The 25,520-nt window shown below is 44.4% G+C and overlaps 1 protein-coding gene across 2 annotated transcripts; it reads right to left on the bottom strand.

The window, feature by feature from the left end:
• Positions 1-9,383: 9,383 nt before the first annotated feature.
• On the bottom strand, positions 9,384-25,432 carry LOC118208693 (chromobox protein homolog 5-like). 2 transcript variants are annotated; one of them, XM_035383604.1, is made up of 6 exons: positions 24,916-25,432; positions 22,326-22,438; positions 16,065-16,275; positions 15,002-15,230; positions 13,219-13,319; positions 9,384-12,733 (listed from the first exon to the last, which is right to left on the bottom strand). In XM_035383604.1, the coding sequence occupies exons 3-6, from the start codon at positions 16,202-16,204 to the stop codon at positions 12,592-12,594; spliced, it is 612 nt and encodes a 203-aa protein (XP_035239495.1). In that variant the 5' UTR covers positions 16,205-16,275; positions 22,326-22,438; positions 24,916-25,432; the 3' UTR covers positions 9,384-12,591. The 2 variants fall into 2 exon arrangements, with proteins under 2 accessions (XP_035239495.1, XP_035239496.1); XM_035383605.1 differs by lacking the exon at positions 24,916-25,432 and adding an exon at positions 24,546-24,567.
• Between the last annotated feature and the right edge of the window lie 88 nt (positions 25,433-25,520).

Genomic DNA, 25,520 nt, shown 5'->3' with positions numbered 1-25,520 from the left:
TGTGTGTTTGCGTGTGTGTGTGTGCATCTTACTCCTTTTGTTGAGACAGGACAACCCAAGCCATGAGAAGGGCGGCTTCACAGCTTCATCCTCCCTCCCTCCCTGTATAAAAACCTGCCCCCATCCCCCTATCCTCTGCCCCCATCCCCCTATCCTCTGCCCCCAGTGCTGCTCACCAGACTTCTGGGGCTGGAAATTTACGGGTGACCTTTGCATTCCATTTGGAGAGGAGCTGCTTTTTTACCTCAGAACATTCCAGCAGCTCAGACCGGTAGGCAGAGAATGGAAGAGAGAGATACAGAGAGAGAGAGAAAGTGAGAGAGAGAGAGAGTGTGTGTGTGTGTGTATTGTGCTCAGTGAGTTTTTTTTTTGAGATCTCACCTGCCTTCTGCCATCCTCAGGCAGATTCTGTTAACTGCAGGACCACTTTTATCTTTCCAAACAGCAGGAATTGCAATGGAGAAAATGTGCATGCAGACACACACATTACACACACAGGCATAACATACACAGTGCATACACACATGTCCACACCCACACACACACACACACACACACATGTATTACATACATACACATACATAAACACAGACACACACATCACACACACATGCATAACGTACACAGTACATACATACATACATACACACAAACACACTCATGCACACATTACATAGACAGTGCATACACACATGTCCAAACACATACACACACACACGTAAGCACAGATACACATTCACTGACACACATTACATACACAGTACACACACACACACAGTAGTCCAGTGCAGCTGGATGGCACTGCCCACACAGTGCAGTAAAAGCAGCCGTAGGGAGCAGGGCTCCTGGCTGAACACTGGGCTTTGTGCCTCTCACCCTGACCTTCTCCCTCCTCCCCGCCCCCTGCCTCCCGGGTGGCCTCCCTGGCTGCTGAGTCGCTCACTCGGCTGTCTTTCAAAGTGTCCCTCCTGATCTTTCGGGGGTGACCATCCTCTCTCATTCACTCAGTGAAACAGTAAAACTGCTCCCATGGGAAGGAACATGCTGGCGTGCACTAACTTACCATCCCTGAGCACAAATACACAGGGTGCCCCTGCTGCCTACGCTGAGTTACTGGGCTGTGTTTGGTGCATGGGTGTGGTTGTGAAGCACAGCAGTTATGGAAGGTGCTAGGCTGGCAGTTTGGTCAAAGGCTTTTTTTCAGGGAAGGAAAAAATAACTGCTGAGCAACTAGTGACATCACTAACCAATGACACTACTCAATAACCAAAATCACTGCTCAATAACTAGTAGCACTGCTCAGTAACCAATGACACTGCTCAATATAACAGGTCCATAACCAATAACACTGTTCAATATTACTGCTGGATAACCAATAACACTGCTCAATATTACTGCTGGATAACCAATGACACTGCTCAATATTACTGCTGGATAACCAATAACACTGCTCAATATTACTGCTGGATAACCAATGACACTGCTCAACATTACTGCTGGATAACCAATAACACTGCTCAATATTACTGCTGGATAACCAATAACACTGCTCAATATTTCTGCTGGATAACCAATAACACTGCTCAATATTTCTGCTGGATAACCAATAACACTGCTCAATATTTCTGCTGGATAACCAATCACACTGCGTGATATCACTCAGATCAAAGGTGGATAAGGACCACTGGGCCTTGCTAATTTACTTGGCAAAGTGTTTCCCAAACTCACAAGAACACCAACTTCACCTCCCGATCTACCTCCGCACTGAAACAGGTGATGTCAACACCGATTCAGGATTCCTGATTAGCAGTATTAAAGTGAAATGTTGCGGCACGGTGTGTTTGTATGGATTGCACCTGCCAAGGCCGTGCTCTGGAACATGCCACGCGCTCTTCTCGTTCCCTATTTATATCGTTGCACCAGCTGACCCTTCCGCTTCCCTTCGCAGATGCCTCCACGGCACAGTTGTAAATAACAGTTCGTTCTTCTGTCCAGTAATCTCAGGGGTCAGCCACGTAGCCAGAAAATGTAAGTCAACTCTGACAGTGCATCTGCAGCCAAATTGAGCCAGGAGCGGTAGTCTTTTGTCTACGTTCGATTTCAGTGTTGCAATAGATACGTCCCACTTTGGGGGGAAAACAATGATGTCACCTCTCATTTTTGCAAATATAACGTCATTGCGAACACTATGAAATCGAGTCTAAAGTCTAGCTCCTGCTGGGACTTTGCTGTTTTTTTAAGGATGTGAATAACTCAGCTGGTGCTGTATGTGGGTCACATGTGTCCAAGACATGCAGCCTGTTTGCATCTTTGTTTTACGTCTTATGAGGGGTGATCAAAGGAGTTTGGCTGCAAAAGATGAAAATTTTTACAGGCTTGTGAGGTGGCTCATTAGAGTTTCCGGTGTTGTCATCCATGTTGGAACATTGGCTTGCCCGCCACACCCTTCATAGCAGTCACATGACTGAAAACTATGAATTGGCCTACTAAAATAACTTCTAGGCTACTCGGAGACAGTTTAATTGGACGTTTGGAAACATACAGTGAAAATGCATTTGCCCCCTTCCTCTGTAGATTTCTTCTATTATTGAGTCACACCGAATGGTTTCAGATCTTAAGCCTGTCTGTGTCCAATCAGTTGAATCTAATTTTCAATTTAATTTGGTTAGTTGGTTGATTGAGTAAGCACTGTGGAAATTCCTTTTTTTACATGGGTGATATGGGTGTTTGATAACATTTTCATGAAATAAAGGAATTAATAAGTCAAAAATATGTTTTATGTTTTCTCAGTTTCCCTTTGTCTAATATTACATTTTGTCATGATTGCAGCCAGTCCTGTTGAAGCTAAATCTTGCTCATATTGAACCTCACCATCAGAGTGAAGTAGCAAACACTAAGTTTCTACAAGCACGCTATGCCATGATCAAAGAAACTCCAGAAGAGGTGAGAAAGAAGTTGTTGAAATACAGTATATCAGTCTGGAAAGGGTTGCAAAGCCATTTCTAAGGCTTTTGAACTCCCCCGAACCACAGTGGAGAACACTAATGGAGAACACTTTGAACAGTGGTGAATCTCAGTGTTTAGTGGCCTACCAAAATTTCTTCAAAGGTGCAGGAACAACCAACTCATCCAGGAAGTCACAAAAAGAACCACTGCTAGCCCAGAGAACATCAATGCTACTCTCACATTTACAAAAAAGCACCTGGATGATCCCCAAGCCTTTTGGCCTAATGTTCTATGGACAGACGAGTCAAAAGTGGAACTTCTTGGAAGACACCGGTCCCATTATGTCTGGTAAAAAGCAAATACAGCATTACTCAGTGTGAACATCATAACAACAGTTAAACATGGTGGAGATAGTGTAATGGTGTGGGGATGCTTTGCTGCTTCAGGAGCCGGACAACTTGCCATTCTTGAAGGAACCATGAATTCTGCTCTGTACCTGAAAATCCTTGAGAATGTCTGGTCATCTGTCTGTGAGCTGTAGCTGAAGCATAATTGGGTTTTACAGGAAGAAAATGATCCAGAACACAAAAATAAGTCCACATCTGAATGGCTGGGAAAAAAAACTAAATTAAAGAGGTGCAGTGGCAGGACCTGAAACGATCAGTTCATGCTCAAAAACCAGTTGCAATTTGAATTAAAGCAGTTTGCAAAGAAGGGTGAGCTGAAACAGCCATTTTTAAAGACTGATATTAAATCAAACGAAGTCTATGCTTGCAGTTATTGCTGCTAAATGTGGTGCAACCAGTTAAGTTTAAGGGGGCAATTGCTTTTTCAAATGGGTGACATCCGTTTCTGATAACATTTTGCATTAAGTGAATGAAATAATAATTTAAGAAATGCGTTTTGTGTTTACTCAGGTTCCCTTTGTATAATATAATATTTTTCTAAAAGATCTGAAACCAGTCAGTGTGACAACAATGCATCAGGGGAAACCAGGAAAGGCGCAAATACCTTTTCATAGCATTGCAGTTGACCCTTCCACAAACCAGAGTCAGAAGCTTAGTTGTGTACCTCCGTGCCCAAAACTTTCCCCCAGGTTCATAGAACCCTGAGGTGACCACCTGCCGCAGGATCCGAGTTCCCCGCCAGCCCCCGATAAGGTCCGAATATTCCTGGAATGTCCCGACAATTCACAACCGTAACCAGGCTTGACGCAGAAACGCTGCTGGGACCGGTCGGTGATTGGCAGCACCTGAAGGTCGGAAGCCGGGAGTTTGGAAGGCAAGAGGCGATCGTTTACACAGACCCTGTCGTGGGCCCGGTCCACCGGAGACGGGCCGAGGGGAGCGGGCGGCGAGACAGAGAAGCCGGGCTCTATTCCCAGCCGCTAAGCCGCGGGCGGAAAGCGGGTTTAAGGGCTCAGCGCGCGATTGGTCAGTTATTCCCATTTGTTTGGGCTCTGGAATGCGCGCTACGAGCCATTTACGTGCTACTCGCCATTTACTGCTTTCCTGGCTCTTCGGCGCCTGTGATCTCGTTGCTCCAGGAATATGCGCTTAATTCAAAGCATCTCAGCGCAACAGCCTGGCGAAAATCCCAGGACTGTGTCACCTGCCAAATAAACAAGACCAACAAGGAAGCAGCGAGTGTATGCAAACAAATAGGCTACAGTCACGCATGACAGCTGAACAGCTAGGCTGGCTAAAGAGGACAACCTGCTGGCAGCGCAAATACGTCAATACAAATAGGCAACGTATGAATATCCAGCTAGCAGATTGTTTTATTGGCTTGAGTGGTTATCTGTTGTCACATAAGTTATATCTTAAGCTTAAGCAGTTTAAGAGCTGCAAACGCAAGCCTCCTTTTGCTACTCCCGGCCTGCGCTGTGCAGGTTCTTTGTTTCAACAATCGACCGAGTCGAGACCTAAACTACTTTTTCAGCTGTGTCACATTTCAGTCCTCACCTTCTCTTGCGTTCAAAGGTGACTGTGCGGCTGGTGAGTGCACATCTATGGAGGCCAGGACTCACACTGAGCATTTTATTATAGCAGAGGACACTACATCACTTTGAGATGTGCAATGACAGCACAGACAAGGCCTGTGTAACAACCAAAAATTCAAAGATTGGACTTCCCTCTGCGTTTAGATCCAGGAGCGCACAGCCGTATGCCCTGCCATAAAGTTCAGCACATAACTGTGAGGAGGAGAGGGAGAGAAATTTTACCGAAGGACTGCAGGTTCCAATCCCAGATGGGCTATTGTTGTACCCTAAATACTCCAGAGCTGCTCCATACAGGCCTCAAATTACAGGGCGCTCTGTATTTTGGCCTTAATGCCCTTTAAAATCACTACCTGCAGGGCTGCTTGCGCATTGCAATGTAATCTATATGGCCGTGGTGCCCTCTGGAGGACGAACATGCCGAAATAATTATCTTGAGCGTTCTCAAAGTAGTGCTGATTCACAGCATTTTCCAACGGTATTTCCGTCAAAAGGCCACTTGTGCTCTTGGTAACGGCCGTGGCAGTTTTATTTTGCGCTCTGAAGCGCTCACGTCAAACATACGCCTGCTGTGTATAGCCACGACGGTCTAAAAGGAGAGCGTCCATTCAGTATGTCCAGAAGGTAAACATGCGAAATGCTGTCGTGAAATGGCAGTTTGTAGTTTGTTTTAATTAACTAGCTACATCGCTGTATTTAGTAATGTTGCTAAACAACCGTTTAGTCAGAAAATGATTTGCGCTTATTTAGCTACCAATAAGCGTTAGCGAGCAGAGATGGCAGTATTTTAATTATATGTATTTGAAATAGGCCTACCGGTGTATTGCAATTTGTATTTCATCAGTGTGAAAAATAAGATGCAAATCGTATCAAGATACTTTGGGGAGGGATATTTTAGTATTTTGAAATAATAAAATTACTTTTTTTATGACATATCAGAGTAAATGTAGAACATCATAATATTTATATTCTAAATATAATAGTTAATATATTTATATTAATACCCTCTTTCATACGATGCTTATAAATGAAACATCAGTTATGAGCAATGTCAGAATTTCTGAAATGTAGGTTTGTATTTAATTAAAATAAATTTAAATTTTGTTTAAACCAGTAATTTGACATTTATTTTGATATACATTATAATTACATGCCAATTTAATTTAACTAGATACATTTTCACTTATTTTTGCCCATCTCTCTTAGTAAACAGGGTAATTACCTATCTATCGAGTTAGCTACCGTAGCTAGGATTTACGCTGCTTCATTGAGATGAATGTAGCCTATACGTTGCGGTTGTCAGTTCGGGAGATCTTACAGTGCGGTTAGTGGTTGAATCTGAATGGACCCACGAACATCTGCTGCGGTTCATTTTTACGCCTGGTCCTGGGGACTTCAGCAGCGAAACGGGGGTGAAACGTGTGTGAGGTTCAGGCTTTAGGGTTCAGGAGGAGGGGACGCATTAACTCATATAGTGCACGAAACCCTCACTCCGCAGAGATGGATGCCCGAAGTAATAATTCATCAGAGGCTGAGAATATAAGGAACCAGGTAATCAACGATGTCACTGAAAGGATAACAATATATATTATAAATAGCGTACAGTATAAATAGCGTAGGACTGCATAAATATAAGTAATGTTATAAATAAATATATAGAAATACCAGGATAAACATGTCTAGAAATATACGGCCATCCACATACAATCCGTGAACTTACCACTACCTGTCATATTTTTTGTTTTACGGCATACATAATCAGTTTTGTTTCAAATCAGCAATGTAAGCACTTAGCAGTACCTGCCACATTTTTTTTCTTTATGGTATAAATAAACAGTTTTGGTATAAACAGTTTTACAGTTGTACGCTCATTTCTCGTCTGACTGTATGAATGGGTAACTGCTGTTTTGAAAATGTGCTTTATGGTCTGGATGCTCTTGTGCTCAGGCCTTGTTGTCCTACAAAATTTTGGCCTTTCCCAAAAAAAGAGACAAAATTAAAAACCTTCTGGCGGTGCAAAAAGGTGTCTAACACACACACACACACACACACACCAAATTAGAGTACTTAGCATCCCTGTCACTCATACAAAAACCGAACTATACTGCTGTACCATATACACAGTGCCTCGCCTGGGAATGGAACCTGCAACCTTTAGGTAACAAGCCCACTGTACTACACTGTCAGCCTGTGGGCACATGCACACATACACACTGCAAGCATCTCTCACACGCATAATTTTTTTTTTTTTTTTTACATCAGCACAAATGTCCTTCAACCAAAAGCTCGCCATCAGGCCAACAGAAATGTCTGATGGTCTCCGTTCATTTGATCCCAGAAGGGCAATTCTTTAGTAAGTGCTCAACTTCTTTTCTTTTGGCTCAACTGCCTCCTGAAGTGAATGTAACCACGGGCCTTACCTCCACCCCTATAGGGTCTTACAGAGCTGTCATACATAAATGACAGTAAGTCACTGCTGGTCACGACCACATAGGACCACACCGTTTCCCAGAAGGCCAGGCTGAAATCTGTATATTGCATATAATACCAACACTATAAACAAAGACAGCAAAGCAAGGTCACAGCTGCCTAGTGCTCTGTGCTTCCTGATTAGTCAGACTGAGGTTCCATTTGCAAGTGTTCTCTTTTTTAATGTGAACACTGTCTCCATCTGCTGTTTATAACTGGATATTGCACCTTGCACAAACTTAGTCACTGCTGATCATTTTCTCCCTCGAGTCTAAGTGTGGAATAGGGTTTTACAGTTGAGGCCAAAAGTTTGCATACACCTAGACTAAAGACACTGAAATATTTCGGCAAAGTATTGTGAGAAGCTTGTGGGAGGCTACCCCAAGCGTTTGATTCAAGTTAAGCAATTAAAAGGCAATGCCACCAAATCCTAACAAAGTGTACGTAAAGTTTTGACCCACTGGAATTCTGATATGGAGCATTAAAGCTGAAATAAATCTGTCTCTAATCGATCGTTTTAAAATTACCTCTGATGTGAACAAAGTAGATGCCCTAATTGACCTGCCAAAAGAAACGTATTTGACTATCTTTAGCCTAGGTGTATGTAAACTTTGGGCCTCAACTGTATATGAAGACCAAAACCATAAAACTTGTTCAAGGACACAGTCAGATCTGATTTTCATTTCAACCAAAGCGACCATTCCTCTGAATGAGTGTGTGCAAAATTAATGGAATATATTGGAATGTAAACCAATTAAAAATAATGAGAATCCTAAAAAGCTGTCATTGTGAGCCAGGTTCAAAACCATGGTCCTACAGGCAATGCAGGTTGGTATTTTTTTTGCGTCTAACAGCCTTCTGATGAATTAGGGCTGAACAGTGCGGTGATTGGTTTTGACATCATACAGACACAAAGTGGGTAAGCTGTCTATAAAGCGAATCAGTGCCAGCAAAGATGCTTTTAATGACGCATCCCGATTTAGTTATGATTTGGCCATTAAAGGGCAGACTGTGGACGTGCAGCAATATAAATTCTCTCTGGTTCACAATTATGCCGCATGGCTGTGCTGTCCGTGACACGGATAATAAAATGAATCTTCCGCCCGTTTTTTAAAGTAAGCTTATCGACCGCGGAAAAACAATTAACACATTATCAGAACCGTTTCCACCTTAAACGGGGTTTCCCCATCTACCATATTTCACGCTTACAAACAGCGCTTTTACAGCGGTCACTAATCCATTAGTTTAAACGGCGAAAACCAACAAGACAGTAGTTGAGTGACCACATTCCTTTCAAAAATGCCTTTGAAGAGACACCACTGCTGTTGTACAGTTCTGTGGACAGACACAAACAGCCAAACCAAACGATTTAAAATATCAGAACACCGGGCAAAGCGTAATGGGGGCGGGCGAACACTGACATAGCGCCCCCTGTGTTGCTGGTGGTGATGTAGCGGAGACATGTTTATCTTGCGAGTCTTGGGACAAGAACCTTGGGGGTGCCACTTATGATTGTAGCTGTTCCCATGTCGTTGTCTCGCGATGTTTGCACCATGCGAAACAGACATTTGCCAGTTACTTTGGTTAAAAGCACCAGCTAAAAGGCTAACTGTATTTGTAAATTTTTATAAAAAAACAAATTCTAATTCTACAGGAATCATTATCCATTAGCACAGTCATACAGTATAGCACAAGGAACCCATCAGTTGTTTTTACTGATTAAAAGGGTTGAGAATATGGGAGATGTATTACAGGCCTAACAGACGTTCTTCGTAAGATGTGCGAAACAATTTTAACAGCTCGTTGTAATTCAGGGGGAATGAAAAGCAGCATTCACAGGGATGTGTGTTGGGGCCTAATTTCAGAACCACTGTTTGTGTCACATGACTGCGTCCCTCCTAGTCAAAATTATAGTCACGTCCCATTTCACTCAACTCAACAGGTCCACGACAAAAAAAAAGACAAGTTGTTCAGAATGTTCAAAACTAGGTTTACTACAATTTCTTACAAGACATACAAAATCGAAAGCGCAGAGCGCTCTCCCAACAATATGGTGACATACACTTTATCGCAGCACATCTGGAAAACACGCATATTGAATAAAAGTTTTAGAAAAAGAATAATTGTTTATTAGAGGTGTTGAGGGGGGTGGGAGGTGCGAGAGGGGTGTACTACCCAAGAAAATAAAATAAAATAAAATAAAAGATTTACAGTAAAGATTTACAGTTGGGGGTCACCAATGCGCAGATACCTGGTTTTTTACAGGCAGCCACTGGTAAATTTCTAAAACCCTGTGTTTGTGCCATGGAGAGAGAGAGAGAGAGACAGAGAGGGAGAGTGAGGGAATGAGATCTGGGGGGGGGGGGGGGCAGTCATAATGGTGGGTGGTTGGAGGATGTGTGGCACGATGCATACACTCAGTTACCCCACCTCCAAATAAAGAACGTTTACGAACATTTACCTTTCCCTGCTTTGCCCCGCCCACGGCCCAGCAGAGCCGGCCGCAGTTTCCCCGGTAACCATTCCGATGGGCTGGAGTACACAGACCTGCCCACACCAGGGAAACACCTAGGGTCGGGACTAAGAAACACAACATGAAAATCACACAAACAGCAGAGTCTGCTCACGATAAATACTTTTTTACTTGTATCAGTTTCGGGGGATAAAAAAAAGTCTAAGCCATCTTTTATTTTCTTTAAGAGGTAAAAAAACGAAATAAAATAGATTATATATCCACGCACATATTTAAAATGGACAACTTTTATTTGCTGATGTCCACTATTTGGGAAGTTCGTTTCCTACGACGTGAAATCGTCGTAGTGTACATAATTTTCACAACCCATATGGGTAACAGCTGATGGAACCGAGCAAGAGGGTACCAATTATGATCCAATCAAAAATCTGAAAATCGTCTCAGCTGTTAACGAGAATTCAGAGCACACCGTGTAGAGGGTTGAGCTAGATAAGTGCAGTGTAGGTGCAAACCTGGGAGCTGTGTAAACTGTAGACGGCTCCAATAATGAAAATGCTGTTGTAGTTATATGCAACCAAACAGCAAGGCATTAGGCTTTCACCTCCCGGCTCTCGTCTGTAATTGGTCAGCGCAGCGTGGCTAAGGCTTCTAGCTACGCTTCCCTTGTCCTGCACAAATTGTTCGAACGGGTGAATGCGTCCAAAGACCGCACCAGTTGGAATGTCTGCGCAGTCTTCCTCAGATACCACAGCAACCACCCTCGACAGGTATGCAATCTTCTATTTAGCGAACACCATTTTGGGCATGGACAACCCATTCGATCTCTCTCCGTTCCCATCCGGTTCTTAGGGCGCAGTACCGGTGCGTTCGGACCTAGAAATGCACACTTTTGGGCGGTGGGCAGGTCTGTGCTGAAACGAGAGATTCTCAGTCGGGCTTGGAGGAGATCTACCTTTTCTGGAAGACCGAACACCCCTGCGGGTAAAGTGTCGTTCTGCTTTAGAAAAATGTTAAATTAAGGGTGTATAAAAAATAAAAATAAAATAAAAATGAAAAAGTACTGCTCTACCCTGCTCTTCGCAGTCAGGCCAAATACAGTGTATCCTAAACCAGAACATACAGAGACCAGTGCATTGAGGGTGCCTGACATGCTCGTGAACTGCAGGGTTTTTTTTGTTGTTTTTTTTTTTTTTTTTTTAAACCGAGGTTCATAACTGACATTGCTATTTTTAAAAAACAAACAGTTGAGCTGTCAATAACGACCAGAGTGTGGGGGTGAGGGTGGAGCCGAGCGGTGTTGGGAAGGGTGAAGGTGTAATACCATAGCTTTGCAAAGGAGTGGGGTGGGGGTGGGGGTGGGGGTGGGGGGGTGGTGTTACTGATTAAGGCGGCATCCTTCGAGGAGATTTTTAAAAAAATAAAAACAAATTAAAGACTAAATAAAAGACTCGTTCTTATAAAAGGTGTACCCTGATTCACTCGTTGCGACGTGACTCGGTTTCGGAAAGAGAAAGCGCCCCCCGAAGGCGGAGGAGAGTCGCGTGAGACCAAACGCGGCGGCCATTTTGGGAGAGTAACAGAAGTGCCTGGGACTCGCGCGGCGTGTCGCTATCCGTACTGTAACACAGAAAAACAGACTTTATTTAAATCACCGTTAGGGGAACATTCGTGCGTTCTACCGGAGGACTTCGCCGTGAGAGAACGCCCACGCTTGTTACGACCGCAGGACGTGCGGCTGCTTCGGCTCCCGCACACCTGTGCGGGGCGAGACCCCACCCGACCCTCACGTGCGCGGGCCCGCCTGCGGCGTCCCGAAAGAAGGGGAAACGAACACTTCGCTCGTCGCCGTTTTTCGATAAATCAAATCACAATAATAAAAAATGAAAATAAAAACAACAGGCGTACAATAAACCGGCATGCATTAAAAAAAGTTCTGCATGATCATTTTTAGGCTTGCAGCTGTGATCCTCACCAAAATCAATCTTTTCTTTTTCCTAGCCAAATGAAACTTTCCTCTACAGGGACAAACCCAATCCGCCCAATCAGAACAGCTCTCCAATCCCTTTCTGCATGATTGATTGACTGGCTGGCTGACAGAACGGGTGTAAATCACCCTGGGGAGGGGTCTCTACACCCGCGCACACTCAGGAAATAGTTGAACATAAAAACCGAAGCACTTTAAAAACCTAGTGCTACTCATGTGTTTACCACAAAAGCACAGAAGACAAAACAGAATTAAAAAAAAAAAACCATAAGTAACGTCCGTCTCACTCCACCCCCTCCACTGAGTCCAACCCCCCAGTCTCTCCTCCTCCTCTTCCATTTTGTTTCAGTTTCTTATTAAAAGTGGGCCCAGGAAGGTGACTTCTGAGATTTGGCTGTACAAGGGTGGGCAGTGGTGGGGCGGGGCAGGACTGGGGAGGGGGGGGGGGGGGTACTGAGGGGCGGGGCATGGAGGGGGGTGTCGTGAAGTAGGCGGTGCCTTCCACAGCTGGTTGGTTGGTATGCGTTTTCAGAAAGGGACAGGAAGCAGGAAGTGAAGTTTTCGCAAGGGTCCGTTCTCCAAGTTGAGCCGGCAGGGCGGGGACATTTCAACGGGCCGCCAGCCCCTCCCCTTCTTCCCTGTGCCCCGCCCCGGCTCCGCCTGCCCCGGCCCGGCCCCGCCCACCCTGCCCTGGCCCCGCCCTTCGCAGCGCTCCGCCGCTCACACGCTCACGGTGCCCTTCTCCTTCTTCTCTCCGTCTTCGTGCCAGGTGAGGCGCTCCTCGTAGAAGGCGATGACGATCTGCGGACACTTCTGATTGGCCTCCTTCGCCAGCACCAGGTCCGCCTCGTCAGAGTCCTTCCTGCGGAGCAGAGAGAGCACGTCAGACTTCGCCAGCTAATGGGGAACTCAGCAACTGCAAAGTGTATGGGTCTCGCACATGTATACCAACAACATGCGTGTGTGTCTCACACAAGCGCGCGCGCGCGCGCGCGCGCGCACACACACACGCACACACACAGCGTCGTGAAATTGTATTCGCCCCCTTCCTGAGTTCCTCTATTATAGCACTTGTTCAGATCTTTAGATAAAAATTTAATATTAGACAAAGGGAACTGGAGTAAACATGAAACACATTTAAAAAATGTCAAAAAAAGTAACTACCAACTAAAACTTAACTGGCTGCACCGCCTTTAGCAGCAACAACTGCAACCAGGCAATTCCTCTAATTTGATATCAGTCTTTCACATTGCTACGGAGGAATATTAGCCCACTCATCCTTACAGAAGAGTTTAATTCAGCCAGACTGGTAGGTTACTAGTTTGTCTCTGACCAATGATGACTCACCATTTCATGAGAAACATGAGGTCACCGCAGGAGTCCGTAGCCCCAATGATCTTCTCCGGCTCGAGTCCTCTCTCAAAGCCCCGTGCGATTAAGATGTCGTCCTTAGAGAAGAACTTACATTAAACTCACTCATCCTTAGAGAAGAACTTACATTGAACTCACTCATCCTTAGAGAAGAGCTTACATTAAACTCACTCATCCTTAGAGAAGAACTTACATTGAACTCACTCATCCTTAGAGAACTTACATTAAACTCATTCACCCTTAGAGAAGAACTTACATTAAACTCACTCATCCTTAGAGAAGAACTTACACTGAACTCACTCGTCCTTAGAGAAGAACTTACATTAAACTCACTCATCCTTAGAGAAGAACTTACATTGAACTCACTCATCCTTAGAGAAGAGCTTACATTAAACTCACTCATCCTTAGAGAAGAACTTACATTGAACTCACTCATCCTTAGAGAAGAACTTACATTAAACTCACTCATCCATAGAGAACTTACATTAAACTCACTCATCCTTAGAGAAGAACTTACATTAAACTCACTCATCCTTAGAGAAGAGCTTACATTAAACTCACTCATCCTTAGAGAAGAACTTACATTAAACTCACTCATCCATAGAGAACTTACATTAAACTCACTCATCCTTAGAGAAGAACTTACATTGAACTCACTCATCCTTAGAGAACTTACATTAAACTCATTCACCCTTAGAGAAGAACTTACATTAAACTCACTCATCCTTAGAGAAGAACTTACATTAAACTCACTCATCCTTAGAGAAGAACTTACATTAAACTCACTCATCCTTAGAGAAGAACTTACATTAAACTCACTCATCCTTAGAGAAGAGCTTACATTAAACTCACTCATCCTTAGAGAAGAACTTACATTAAACTCACTCATCCATAGAGAACTTACATTAAACTCACTCATCCTTAGAGAAGAACTTACATTGAACTCACTCATCCTTAGAGAACTTACATTAAACTCATTCACCCTTAGAGAAGAACTTACATTAAACTCACTCATCCTTAGAGAAGAACTTACATTAAACTCACTCATCCTTAGAGAAGAACTTACATTAAACTCACTCATCCTTAGAGAAGAACTTACATTAAACTCACTCATCCTTAGAGAAGAACTTACATTGAACTCACTCATCCTTAGAGAACTTACATTAAACTCACTCATCCTTAGAGAAGAACTTACATTAAACTCACTCATCCTTAGAGAACTTACATTAAACTCACTCATCCTTAGAGAAGAACTTACATTAAACTCACTCATCCTTAGATAACTTACATTAAACTCACTCATCCTTAGAGGAGAATTTACATTAAACTCACTCATCCTTAGAGGAAAACGTACATTAAACACACTCATGCTTAGAGAAGAATGTACATTAAACTCACTCATCCTTAGAGGAGAACTTACATTAAACTCACTCATCCTTAGAGAAGAACTTACATTAAACTCACTCATCCTTAGAGAACTTACATTAAACTCACTCATCCTTAGAGAATTTACATAAAACTCACTCATCCTTAGAGGAGAACTTGCATTAAACTCACTCATCCTTAGAGAAGAACTTACACTGAACTCACTCATCCTTAGAGAAGAACTTACATTAAACTCACTCATCCTTAGTGAACTTACATTAAACTCATTCACCCTTAGAGGAGAACGTACATTAAATATACTAATTCTTAGAAAAACATGCCTGTTCACAAACATTCACTCACACATGCTCATGCACTCTCACACAAAGCCCACCTCCTTCTTCCTCTTGGCCTTGCTGCCTCCTTCCTCTTCATCGTCCTCTTCCTCGGTGGAGTTTTTCCTCTTGGCGCTGGTGGCGTCCTTGGAGCGCCCCCCTGTGGCGGTGGAGCTGGGGGGGCGGGCGCCGGTGGGGGGGCTGCTGCCCTTCTTGTAGGTCTTCATGAACTCTGCGATGAGCTCGGGGCAGTCCAGGTTCTTCTCCGGCTCCCAGGTGTTGTGCTTACTGGAAACAGCAACAGAAAGGTCACAAAGGTCACCCCAAGAAAGCGGAGTCAAGGCAAAGAACAATTTCCTGACTGTTTTCCACCAGAGTCAAGATGGCCAGGGTAGCATACTCTGCGCTTGGGTAAGGCACCGGGAAGCCATGCTAGCCCTGGAGTAATATACCAGCTCTTACTGTCAAAATTGACTGAAATATTATCTTTTTTTTCACCACAGGTGGCCTAATACCTTTAGCCTGCAGTGCAAGTATAATAGGCACTAAAGTTTTTTCTGTGGGCCAAGCACCATCAACACTGGACCAAGAAAGACTGGGAAACGGTGACCCTTCTTAGTGTGGACTAAACACTGCACGTGGAAATCACGCTGGGAATAACCTTGCCACAATATATTTACTTGGCTCCACACATCTAAGACATGCTCCTACTTCTTGGCCATATTTCTTGCAACTTTAGTGCCTGGCAATACACGCTAAAGTCATTAGACTACCTGTGGTTAAAAAAAAAAAAACAACCTTAAAATAGACAAGATTTCAATCAATTTAATGACCTCCCTCCCACTTTGCAAAATAAATGGATAGACTTTATCCAATTATTGGATAGACTAACCAGAAATTTGACTCTGATTGTGATTAAAGCCAAGGGAGACTATTTTGAAGAAAGTCTAACATTATTTTTAAGCAAACTTCATTTTACGTTATTTTAGGTAGAAATTGAAAAAAAGAAAGCTTGTGCTTTGATTTGTCATTCAATAAACGCACAGAAATTAACAGAATGCTTCCCTACCTAAAGCTTCGGAGCTACGCTGCAATTATAAAAACGGCGAGTTGAACTCTTACTCTGAAAAGCCCTTCCACTTGAGGAAGTACTCCACCCGGCCCTTGACCATCCTCCTGTCCAGCACCTTCTCCACCACGTACTCCTCCTCTTCTGATGACGACTTGTCGTTGTCGGCGCGAGGCTGGCTCTTCTTTCCCATGGCTGCGAATGCTCCGCTAAACTATTTGGAGAGGCGCCCTCTGGTGGACGGAGGGATAACCCACACTCACTCTGAAAGCAAAGGCAAAGAAAACACGCGTTTTCAAATTTCGACTTTTCAAAAATGGATAGTTTGCCTAATACAGACATCATTTCAGTTTTTGTGCGTCCAACTGGCCCAGACGGTTCTTGAGTGGAAGGAGGGATATTTTAGATATTCACAGAAGTTTTAGATGGCCTGCCAAAAGAGAACGTGAACTATCCCTTCATAAACCACCTCACCACAAAAAAAAACACACGTAAAAAACGTTAAGCCATTCCTGGGATTCCAAAGGCGCACGTGCATTAAACCCAAGCCCAGTTCATTTTCCCACAGAGTAAATCACGCCACTGTTGACACCTTCAACAAACACATTTTTAAAAACCACCAACCTTCGAGAAAACAAAAAGGCGCCCAAAACCGTGAAAGGAAATGGCCCAGAAATCCTCCTTTCCTCAGCTCAAAAGCAAAAATCCCCGCAAATATTTAGCCGTGTCCGTGGGAGGTCATCTGACGAATTTAGTGTCGCAGATTTACGGGGCCGGGGGGGGGGGGGGAGAAGAGCGTAAATTCTGGGGGAAAGTAAAAGCTGACGGACAGCGCTGCACGGGCTCCACCCCACCCCCCCTGGGGGGGATGTGGTGTCAGAGGGTACCGGAGCGGCCCCTCAGATGGCGTCCCTGACCCCTGCCAGGCAACGCAAACACTGGGATCCGGGAGATCTGAAACGTGCTCGGGCGTGAGCTACGCGCGGAGACGGCGGAGGCGGTGGTCGAACCTCGGCCCACCCCACCCCAGGATTCGCTCCCCTCCCCCGCGCTTGAGTTACGGCACTTTTACTGCGGTCTCCGAGGGTCACATTCTTCCCCTCGCAAAGTCAAAGTTTAACGAATGGGGAAGAGAGAGAGCCCGTGTGGGCATCAGCCTGTGTTTGAGCACACTGATGCCCTGTCCCGTCCTGTCCCGTCCCGTCCTGCCCTGACAGTAACACAGAAGGCTGATGCTGCCACTGCTGGACCCCTCCCCTCCCCGCCCCGCCCCCGTTAGCCTTCTGATTGGAATACCTTATTTTATTGACATTTAAACTGCATGCCGGATTCAAAAAATAATAATCTTGCAATGCGTCTCCACTGGTCAATATTGAGTTGGATACGTAAACAAAGCTTGCACTGTACATCGTATACTGTCAGTATTTCATTGCTCTGTGACTAAAAGTTTACACAAAACACTACTCAACTAAACTATATCATTCTCTGAAATGTAGCCTTTTTGGAGATACAAGGCTCTTTATTTATTTACTTGTTTATTTTTACATGTTTTATTACATTACAGAAACTGACAGCCCATAAGTAGCATGAATCCAGGTCTGGATCACAGCATGCCTGCCAAAACTGCTATTTTGCGAATGCGATATCAGAGCAGTTTTGACTACAGCTCGCTGCCACAGAGCTGCATTTGCAGAACGTAGCGTTTGACCAACTTCACCATCAATGGAAAACAGGAAAAAAAAAAATCACCCTTTTCAGGATAATTAGGCTAACACATAAACTATCCCAGACAGTTGGTATAAACTGCACAGGGCTGCAACTTGTCAAAAAAAGATTTTGTTTTCGGCTATATGCAAAGTTTACTCCAGAAGTATAAAATTACTCATCTAGGCATGGAGCCAGTGCCAGTTTTGAGTTGTTTGCCTTTTAACTGTTAATGAAAGAATTGTGAGTTCTGTGTTGATGGTCACCTGTTACCGAGAGCACAACTGCCAGCTAGTGGCTTTAATGGGAATGCCCTGCTTTTTTTTGTAGTTCTTCGCTCACAATTAGTCCCGGTACGTACAGTCATGAACCGTAATCATTTTCTAAGCAAATGGCAGTTAATCAATACTTTTCAAACTACGGAGTCAGCAAGAAAAACAACCAAACAGTTTTGTCCTTTCAAATGGAATTAAATTGCAAATCTTGTAAAAAAAAAAAAAAAAAAAAATTTACAGCAAAAACCGAATGAGAAAATCTCTTCCAGGCACCTTGGACCTGGGAAATGACGACACGCGTCTGCGTGGCTGAATACATGAATGGTTTGGCCACTGTGAAAGATGACCAGAGGAGCTTTCACTGTGAAAGATGACCAGAGGAGCTTTCACAGGCAGCCGGTGGGGTGGAATATGAATGGCACCGGGGATAGCCCCCTGAAGGAGGTGAGAGTGCCTGGGCTGCAGTAACTGCACCAACCTCACCGTCCTTTGTGTGTCAACGGGTTCGCAATCTTATGCTAATGAGGACATTCCTTTTCTGAGGAAAGGTTACTCTTTTAGTTTGGGCTGCCTTTCAACTGCAAACGTGGCCAGCTGACTGGGCTTATTTGCATACAAGCCACACCTCCCCCCCCCACCCCCAAAGGTGAGAGACCTGTTGAATGTGCAATTTTAACCATTACATTACATTACATTACAGGCATTTGGCAGACGCTCTTATCCAGAGCGACATACAACAAAGTACTTCTAGTGCTTAGAAACACATGCCCACTTAATGCAATTTAAAGGTCATTTTACATGACACAGCAGCAGGTAGCCTGGCTTTAACCTGACACAGATACAGGTAGCCTGGCTTTAACCTGACACAGCTACACGTAGCCTGGCTTTAACCTGACACAGATTTAGGTAGCCTGGCTTTTACCTGACACAGCTACAGGTAGCCTGGCTTTAACCTGACACAGCTACACGTAGCCTGGCTTTAACCTGACACAGCTACACGTAGCCTGGCTTTTACCTGACACAGATTTAGGTAGCCTGGCTTTTACCTGACACAGCTACAGGTAGCCTGGCTTTTACCTGACACAGATTTAGGTAGCCTGGCTTTTACCTGACACAGCTACACGTAGCCTGGCTTTTACCTGACACAGACACAGGTAGCCTGCCTTTTACCTGACACAGATACAGGTAGCCTGGCTTTAACCTGACACAGATTTAGGTAGCCTGGCTTTTACCTGACACAGCTACAGGTAGCCTGGCTTTAACCTGACACAGATTTAGGTAGCCTGGCTTTTACCTGACACAGCTACAGGTAGCCTGGCTTTAACCTGACACAGCTACACGTAGCCTGGCTTTTACCTGACACAGACACAGGTAGCCTGGCTTTAACCTGACACAGATACAGGTATCCTGGCTTTTACCTGACACAGACACAGGTAGCCTGCCTTTTACCTGACACAGATACAGGTAGCCTGGCTTTTACCTACATTACATTACAGGAATTTAGCAGACGCTCTTATCCAGAGCGACTTACACAACTTTTACATAGCATTTTTTTTTACATTGTATCCATTTATACAGCTGGATATATACTGAAGCAATTTCGGTTAAGTACCTTGCTCAAGGGTACAACGGCAGTGTCCTACCCGGGAATCGAACCTGCGACCTGCGGGTTACAAGCTCAGTTCCTTACCCACTGTACTACACTCCGTACCTGACACAGATACAGGTAGCCTGGCTTTTACCTGACACAGATGCAAGTAGCCTGGCTTTTACCTGACACAGCTACAGGCAAACAGGCTTAAACCTGACACAGCAAAAGGAGCTAGGATACACAGATGAAATTACCGCTAGAAAAATGACTGGGCGCATGATGTTTACAAGAACAGGGAGGTTCCATAAATGTCGTGTGCAGTCACGAGCGAGCAGATGGTGTTGTCCTCAGCTTTTCCTAAGACTCCCCCGAAAAATGTACCAGACGCCGCCGTGACTTCGCGAAGAAAGGCATCTGCTAAGCAAATCATCCAGGAAGAAAAAAAAAATAGAAATAGGCGGGGGCGCGGGGTTTGGGGGACAGGTGTTTATGCCATCTCGGTGCCTGCTGCTCCACGTCTCCCGGGCGACGGCGCCACACCCCTCTCGCGCACCAGACAGGGGGGGAGGGGAGGGGGGGGGGCGGGGCTTCACAACGGGCACAGACATTTTGACGAGGAGGCAGGGGAACGGTGCCCGTTTCACACATGCACTCTTCTATAACGACACCTTACCCCAAAACAAACAAACAAACACAATATCCAATATCCTGGTTGAACGCACAGCACGTTGCACTTAAGGATTAAAGGGCAGTTTTTAGGAAACAGTTTGTCAGCAGGAGCAATATAACCACCAAAGGTAACACTGTTAGATGACAACTGTTTGTTGTTGTTGGTCTGTAGCTTTAAATCTCAAATTGAAACTTACTTTACCTTTGGCTTCTGATTGCTTTCTTTTATTGATCCCATGTCTGATGCAATTTTACTTGTGAGCTCTTCTTTTAAATATACCAACCATTTACCTTCTATTTATTACCAGCATTTCATTGTTATTGGTGAACCCACACCCTAACCCTTCCAGAGGTAGACGGCCCTCCCTACGGAGTCTGGAACCCCCCAGGTTTCTCCCCACGTGTCCGTCAGGGAGTTTTTCCCCTGGCCACTCTCCCCTCCGGCTTGCCGTACGGGGGTTCAGCCCAGGGCAAACTGTAAAGCGCACTGTGACAAATCCTTTGGAAAATGCACTGTATAAATAAAATTTGATTGATTTATTTACTTTGCCTTTCTTCACTTAGTTGTGTTGTCTTACTCTTATGTCATTGAAGAAAAGTGCGATTTATATTTTGTAAAATATAAAACAAATGCTATACATGTTGTTGTTATCACCAGTGTCCAAAAGCAATGGGATTCAATGTACCTGCAGCTAGCATACTCAAAACTGCATGTCATGATTACCTCCCAGTGCCTTATAAGTCACTGAGATATGAGGTTACTTTCAAAGTTCAAAATGTAAATAAAACACCAGATGATGCTTTAATAGCTGCTTTGTGCAATTCAGAGCAAATCCCCCCACAACAGCATTACTTCTTGAAACAATGCTTTCCCATCATTAAAAATAGTATCAGCCAAGTCACCAATGCAACATGTTCGACTACCAAATGAGCCACATGGCCAAGTCAGAAGCTCCTGGGAGGTCGTTTTGGCCAGCAGACTGACTGCACGTACACTCCCAGGTATTCTCATGCATCCATGCTAACAATATTTGCCATGGGTGGCAACAGGTTCACGAGCCAAAAAGTTCTCGAGGAACACACAGAAAAAAAATCTCTTTTACGTCCATTTAGGGCGAACGCTCATTTGAGAGTATTAAAGCGTTCAAGAAAATTCAGCCTAGCTTCAGTGCAAAAAAATCATCCAGAAACTTCTTACATGCACCAAGAGAAGATGCCACGCTGCCCTCTTTGTTCATCCTTACAGTCGTCACTGGGGCATCGTGAGGTTTCCAGGTCTGTAGTTTCCTGTACCGGGGTGGGGGGTGCAGACCATTTAGCACAGACTCCCAGACCCACAGACCCAGCCCCCGGCTCATTAGAGCAGGGATTTGGCTGCGCCGAGGCAGGCGCAGTCGTGCGCTAGGATAACGAGCGCGGTCCGGTTATTTCCAGACTGGGAATTCCCGAGACGTTCCCATTAATCCCGTCAGTTCTCTGATGTCGTCTGCCTGCTTCTCGGAGGGATGCGTGACCTCGTCGGGACAGGCCGAGACACGCCCTCCTCCGCAGGAGGAAGGCGGTCCTTCGCCGCTCCCCGCCCCCCAGCAGGAATGAAGGCGGGCCTCCGTCCCTGCTCACTTATTTACATTTGTGATGTGGCATGAAGTCCGTCTCAATTTTAACAACAAGCAACAGATGCACCACATTAAGAGTAAATCCGAGGCTAATGCCAACCCCCCCCACCCCCACCCCCAAAAAAAACATCTTACATGTTAAAGGAATATTATACCTGTACACACATGTATATGTGCCTGGCCTTCCCAGGCAAAAGAGTATGGGACATAAAACCTGAACACACAATAACACTACAGCAAAAGCCTCCTATCAATCAACGAGCCTGCCGCAACATACACACATTGAACATTTTAAAACCCAGGACCTCGGCTACTTATGCAGTGAGCTGCTCTGGGTGAGGCCATTTTGCGAATGACCAAAACTCCAATAATAAGCAGGGTTTCTGTGCCTGTGTGCAGGTGCGTCCACACGGAGCATGTGCCTAGCGTGCAGAGACTCAGCCGGTGTGCAGTACTCACAGCCGATGGTTCGTTCCAGGCGGTAGGTAAAGGCTACGGTGATCGAAAGGTGAAAACGGTGCGTCGGTCTCCTTCCACTGGCCACTCAGAAGCGCAGAACCTTCGCTTCGCCCCTACGACACACACACAGAACCTTTTTAATAAAGATTTTTTAAACCTTTTTAAAAAAGATTTTTTTCACAAATAGCAGGGATTTCAGTCCTGCCGTTCCCCCCGGTGTACAGCAACTTACACCAACCTAAAATGCAATCCCTGCAGAATAAAGAGTTGTTCTTTGTCTTTATTTTCTAATGTCTGGTGATGCATGATGTACCCTGTTATGTAAGAAACAGACATTTGTGTTACAAAGGTAATATTCCACATTCGTTTAACGAAAGACAGTTCACTTCTTGGGTTTTCAAATATCATTTCAGTTTTAGTGCATGTATTCGATTAGCAGACAATTTTGCATGTAATGAAGGATATCTTTGAAATATACACAATTTGATGTTGTGGTTTTACAATAGTTGGCATTGGGACATAAATACAATTAAAGTAACTCCAAAGCAGACAGTAGTTATGGCATGGCAGCAGAGGTTGTACATGAGGCGAATTGAGTTTCTGATTGAAATATTACTACATGGGTCCTTAAATTTAATTTGTACCGCACTTTTACAAAGTGCTTTACAGAGGCAAGGCAAGAAACAGCAAAAAGAGAAAACACTAGACCCAAACACCCAAGTACTTAAGGTAAAAACTTCCACTTCCCTTGGAAGAGTATAACTTGAAACTTGAAAATTGAAAGGTGAGAGGGAAATCCCTATAGTGCTATAAAACAAATATGTTCATATGTACACCCTCGAAAAGAGTTGGTGTACAAGCTGATTTGGAGTTACCTGAAGTATATGTTCTTTAGACCACAAAACCTGATTGTTTCAATACAAACCACAGCACAAGAAGGGGTACTTTATGAGGAGGGCTGGATGTTTACTTTCAAAATTGTAGTCAATCCACTTAAAGAAAACATCCTGCGAAGGGGTTCATTTTTAGAGGCACTGGCGCGTTAACGGGCCTTACGGACAGCCATTTCCTTACTGTGCCGGCCAGATCCTTGTACGAAGTTAGTTTAACACGACACATCGCCGTGTCAAACAGGCTAGCGTTACTGTTTCGAGGGCAGCGCGATCTACCTTTTGCCGCGCACGACCCGGCATTCCACAGGTCCCCAACAAGGTGCCCACACTCGGCGCTGATAAGGCTTCCAAATGAATGGGCTTTGCTAGCCGAAACGACCAGTAACAATGTAGCAAACGGAAACCTATTATATTGTTCTTTTCCAGTTTGACCTCTACCCATGTCCAAAATTCACACCAAATGGTGAAAAGGCAGCCTTTTCACATTTAAACGACGTGTAACAGAAAACAACAGACAATAGTTATTAAATATCTTACGATAACATTAGCCATTTCCGGTTGTGACAATGTTTGCGATATGGGTTTCAGTGGTAATTTGGCTAAACAGAACTGCAAAACAATAATGATTAGTTGTGAGATATTTAGCGAATCGTTTTCAGTTACGTTTTCACCGCTTGCAGTCACAGGCAACCAATAACCTAACTTCAACGCTTTTACTTAAGTTAGCTTCCATTGATGGCTAGGAGAGTGCATAATGTTTCTGGTCTAATTGTAAGAAATTGACTTTAGCATGGATGAAGTCAGACAATATCGCCGAAAAAGAGCTTGGTGGCTTTACAACTTGGATAACTTACTAAAATGTCCTAACATGTGATAGCTGCCAGTTGCCAGAAGTGTAGGGAGCTAGAATGCCAAATAGCCAATTATCCTTAGGTAGCACTTGGTTAACATCACCGAGATGCACACACGAAAACATGATCTTCATTGTGATCAGAACAGCATACTAAGCTACATCGGTGCATGGTGCACGTCGTGCACGCATTCCCTTTGGGTTCCAGCTCGGTTACTTGCCGGCTAGACATGGTTCCATTCCCGGCTTCAAACCAAAAACTTAGCAAGCCAACTAGCTGTCTGGTTAGAGCGCGGGGGAGCATTGAGGGACGCGGACCTCGGCCCTGTTTTGGTCTTGTGCAAGACTGCATTCCGATTTCAGCCGCCACAGCTCGAATACCTATATTCACCCATGTCTCGATTATTTAGTGTTAAATGCTATATCGCAGTTCGTTCACGTCAAATTTGTCAGTGAAGGTAATTTTGTGCAAATTACCTAGCTGTAAAACACGCATGGCAGTAACGAAAAAGAATTCTTCCAGGAAATAACTCCTACAGCATCGTCGCTGATTAGTCAGCGCAGGACCACTTCAACGCAGTCCAGCGTATTTAAGCACACCGATTCGTCCATTTGGCTGTCAGTCATCCTCCATCTTTCCACCTTCCATCTAAGTCACTTCATACAAATCGCTTGTAGCTAGCTAGCTAACCAGCTACATTTCCTGAAGCCATATACAGCAAGAATTAACATGTAGGTAGATATTGTGGCGAAGTGTCAGAGCATTACTGGAAACTCCATTCATCAGCGTCGTTGTGTTTTGTTTGCCATTCTTGGTTATTTCAAGATGGACAAGAAATCAACTTACCCGCACGATTTTCTATCTCTATGACCTGCTTCGTCGCAGCTTCCCCCTCAGCGCCGCGCGCTTCTCTCTCCCCTCCTGGCTGCGTTGATGCGCGCGCCAAAATACACAATGGCGGATCGCGCACGCGCAAGGTTATTTTGCGTGGTGGTCAGTAGAAATATCCCAGTATGAAAGCAAGAATGCTGTGAAACACTACGCACCAGTTTGTAGAATCATTAGACGTTAAACGTAAAATATTAGTTTTATTTTAAAAATCGTATGAACCAACCAGGGATGTACGTATACGTTGGTTATATTTTAGCCAATAATTAATCACGGCTTTACTGCAAGATGTACAAGTAGACTGTCCGCTTGGAACTGTAGCTACGTCACTAAGGAAATTAATAACACGGTCACTGTCCACTTGCGCTATTAACTGCGTTTCATATTATAACATATAAGTATAAAATACATTTAGAGGGGATTGTGGACGTATCCAGCATCATAGCTCTTCACAATTTCAGAATCCACTGTAAAGGGCACACAAACTACTGTCTTAAAGGGCAGTCCGATCCTCCTATCAATGTAAGGTATAGACCCTTATTTCGTTTAAAAGTATGTTGGTA

Source organism: Anguilla anguilla, chromosome 11 (assembly GCF_013347855.1).
Source record: "Anguilla anguilla isolate fAngAng1 chromosome 11, fAngAng1.pri, whole genome shotgun sequence".
NCBI classification, from domain to species: Eukaryota; Metazoa; Chordata; class Actinopteri; order Anguilliformes; family Anguillidae; genus Anguilla; species Anguilla anguilla.
Note: the sequence above shows the minus strand (reverse complement) of the source record. Positions and strands in the feature narration are given on the sequence as shown.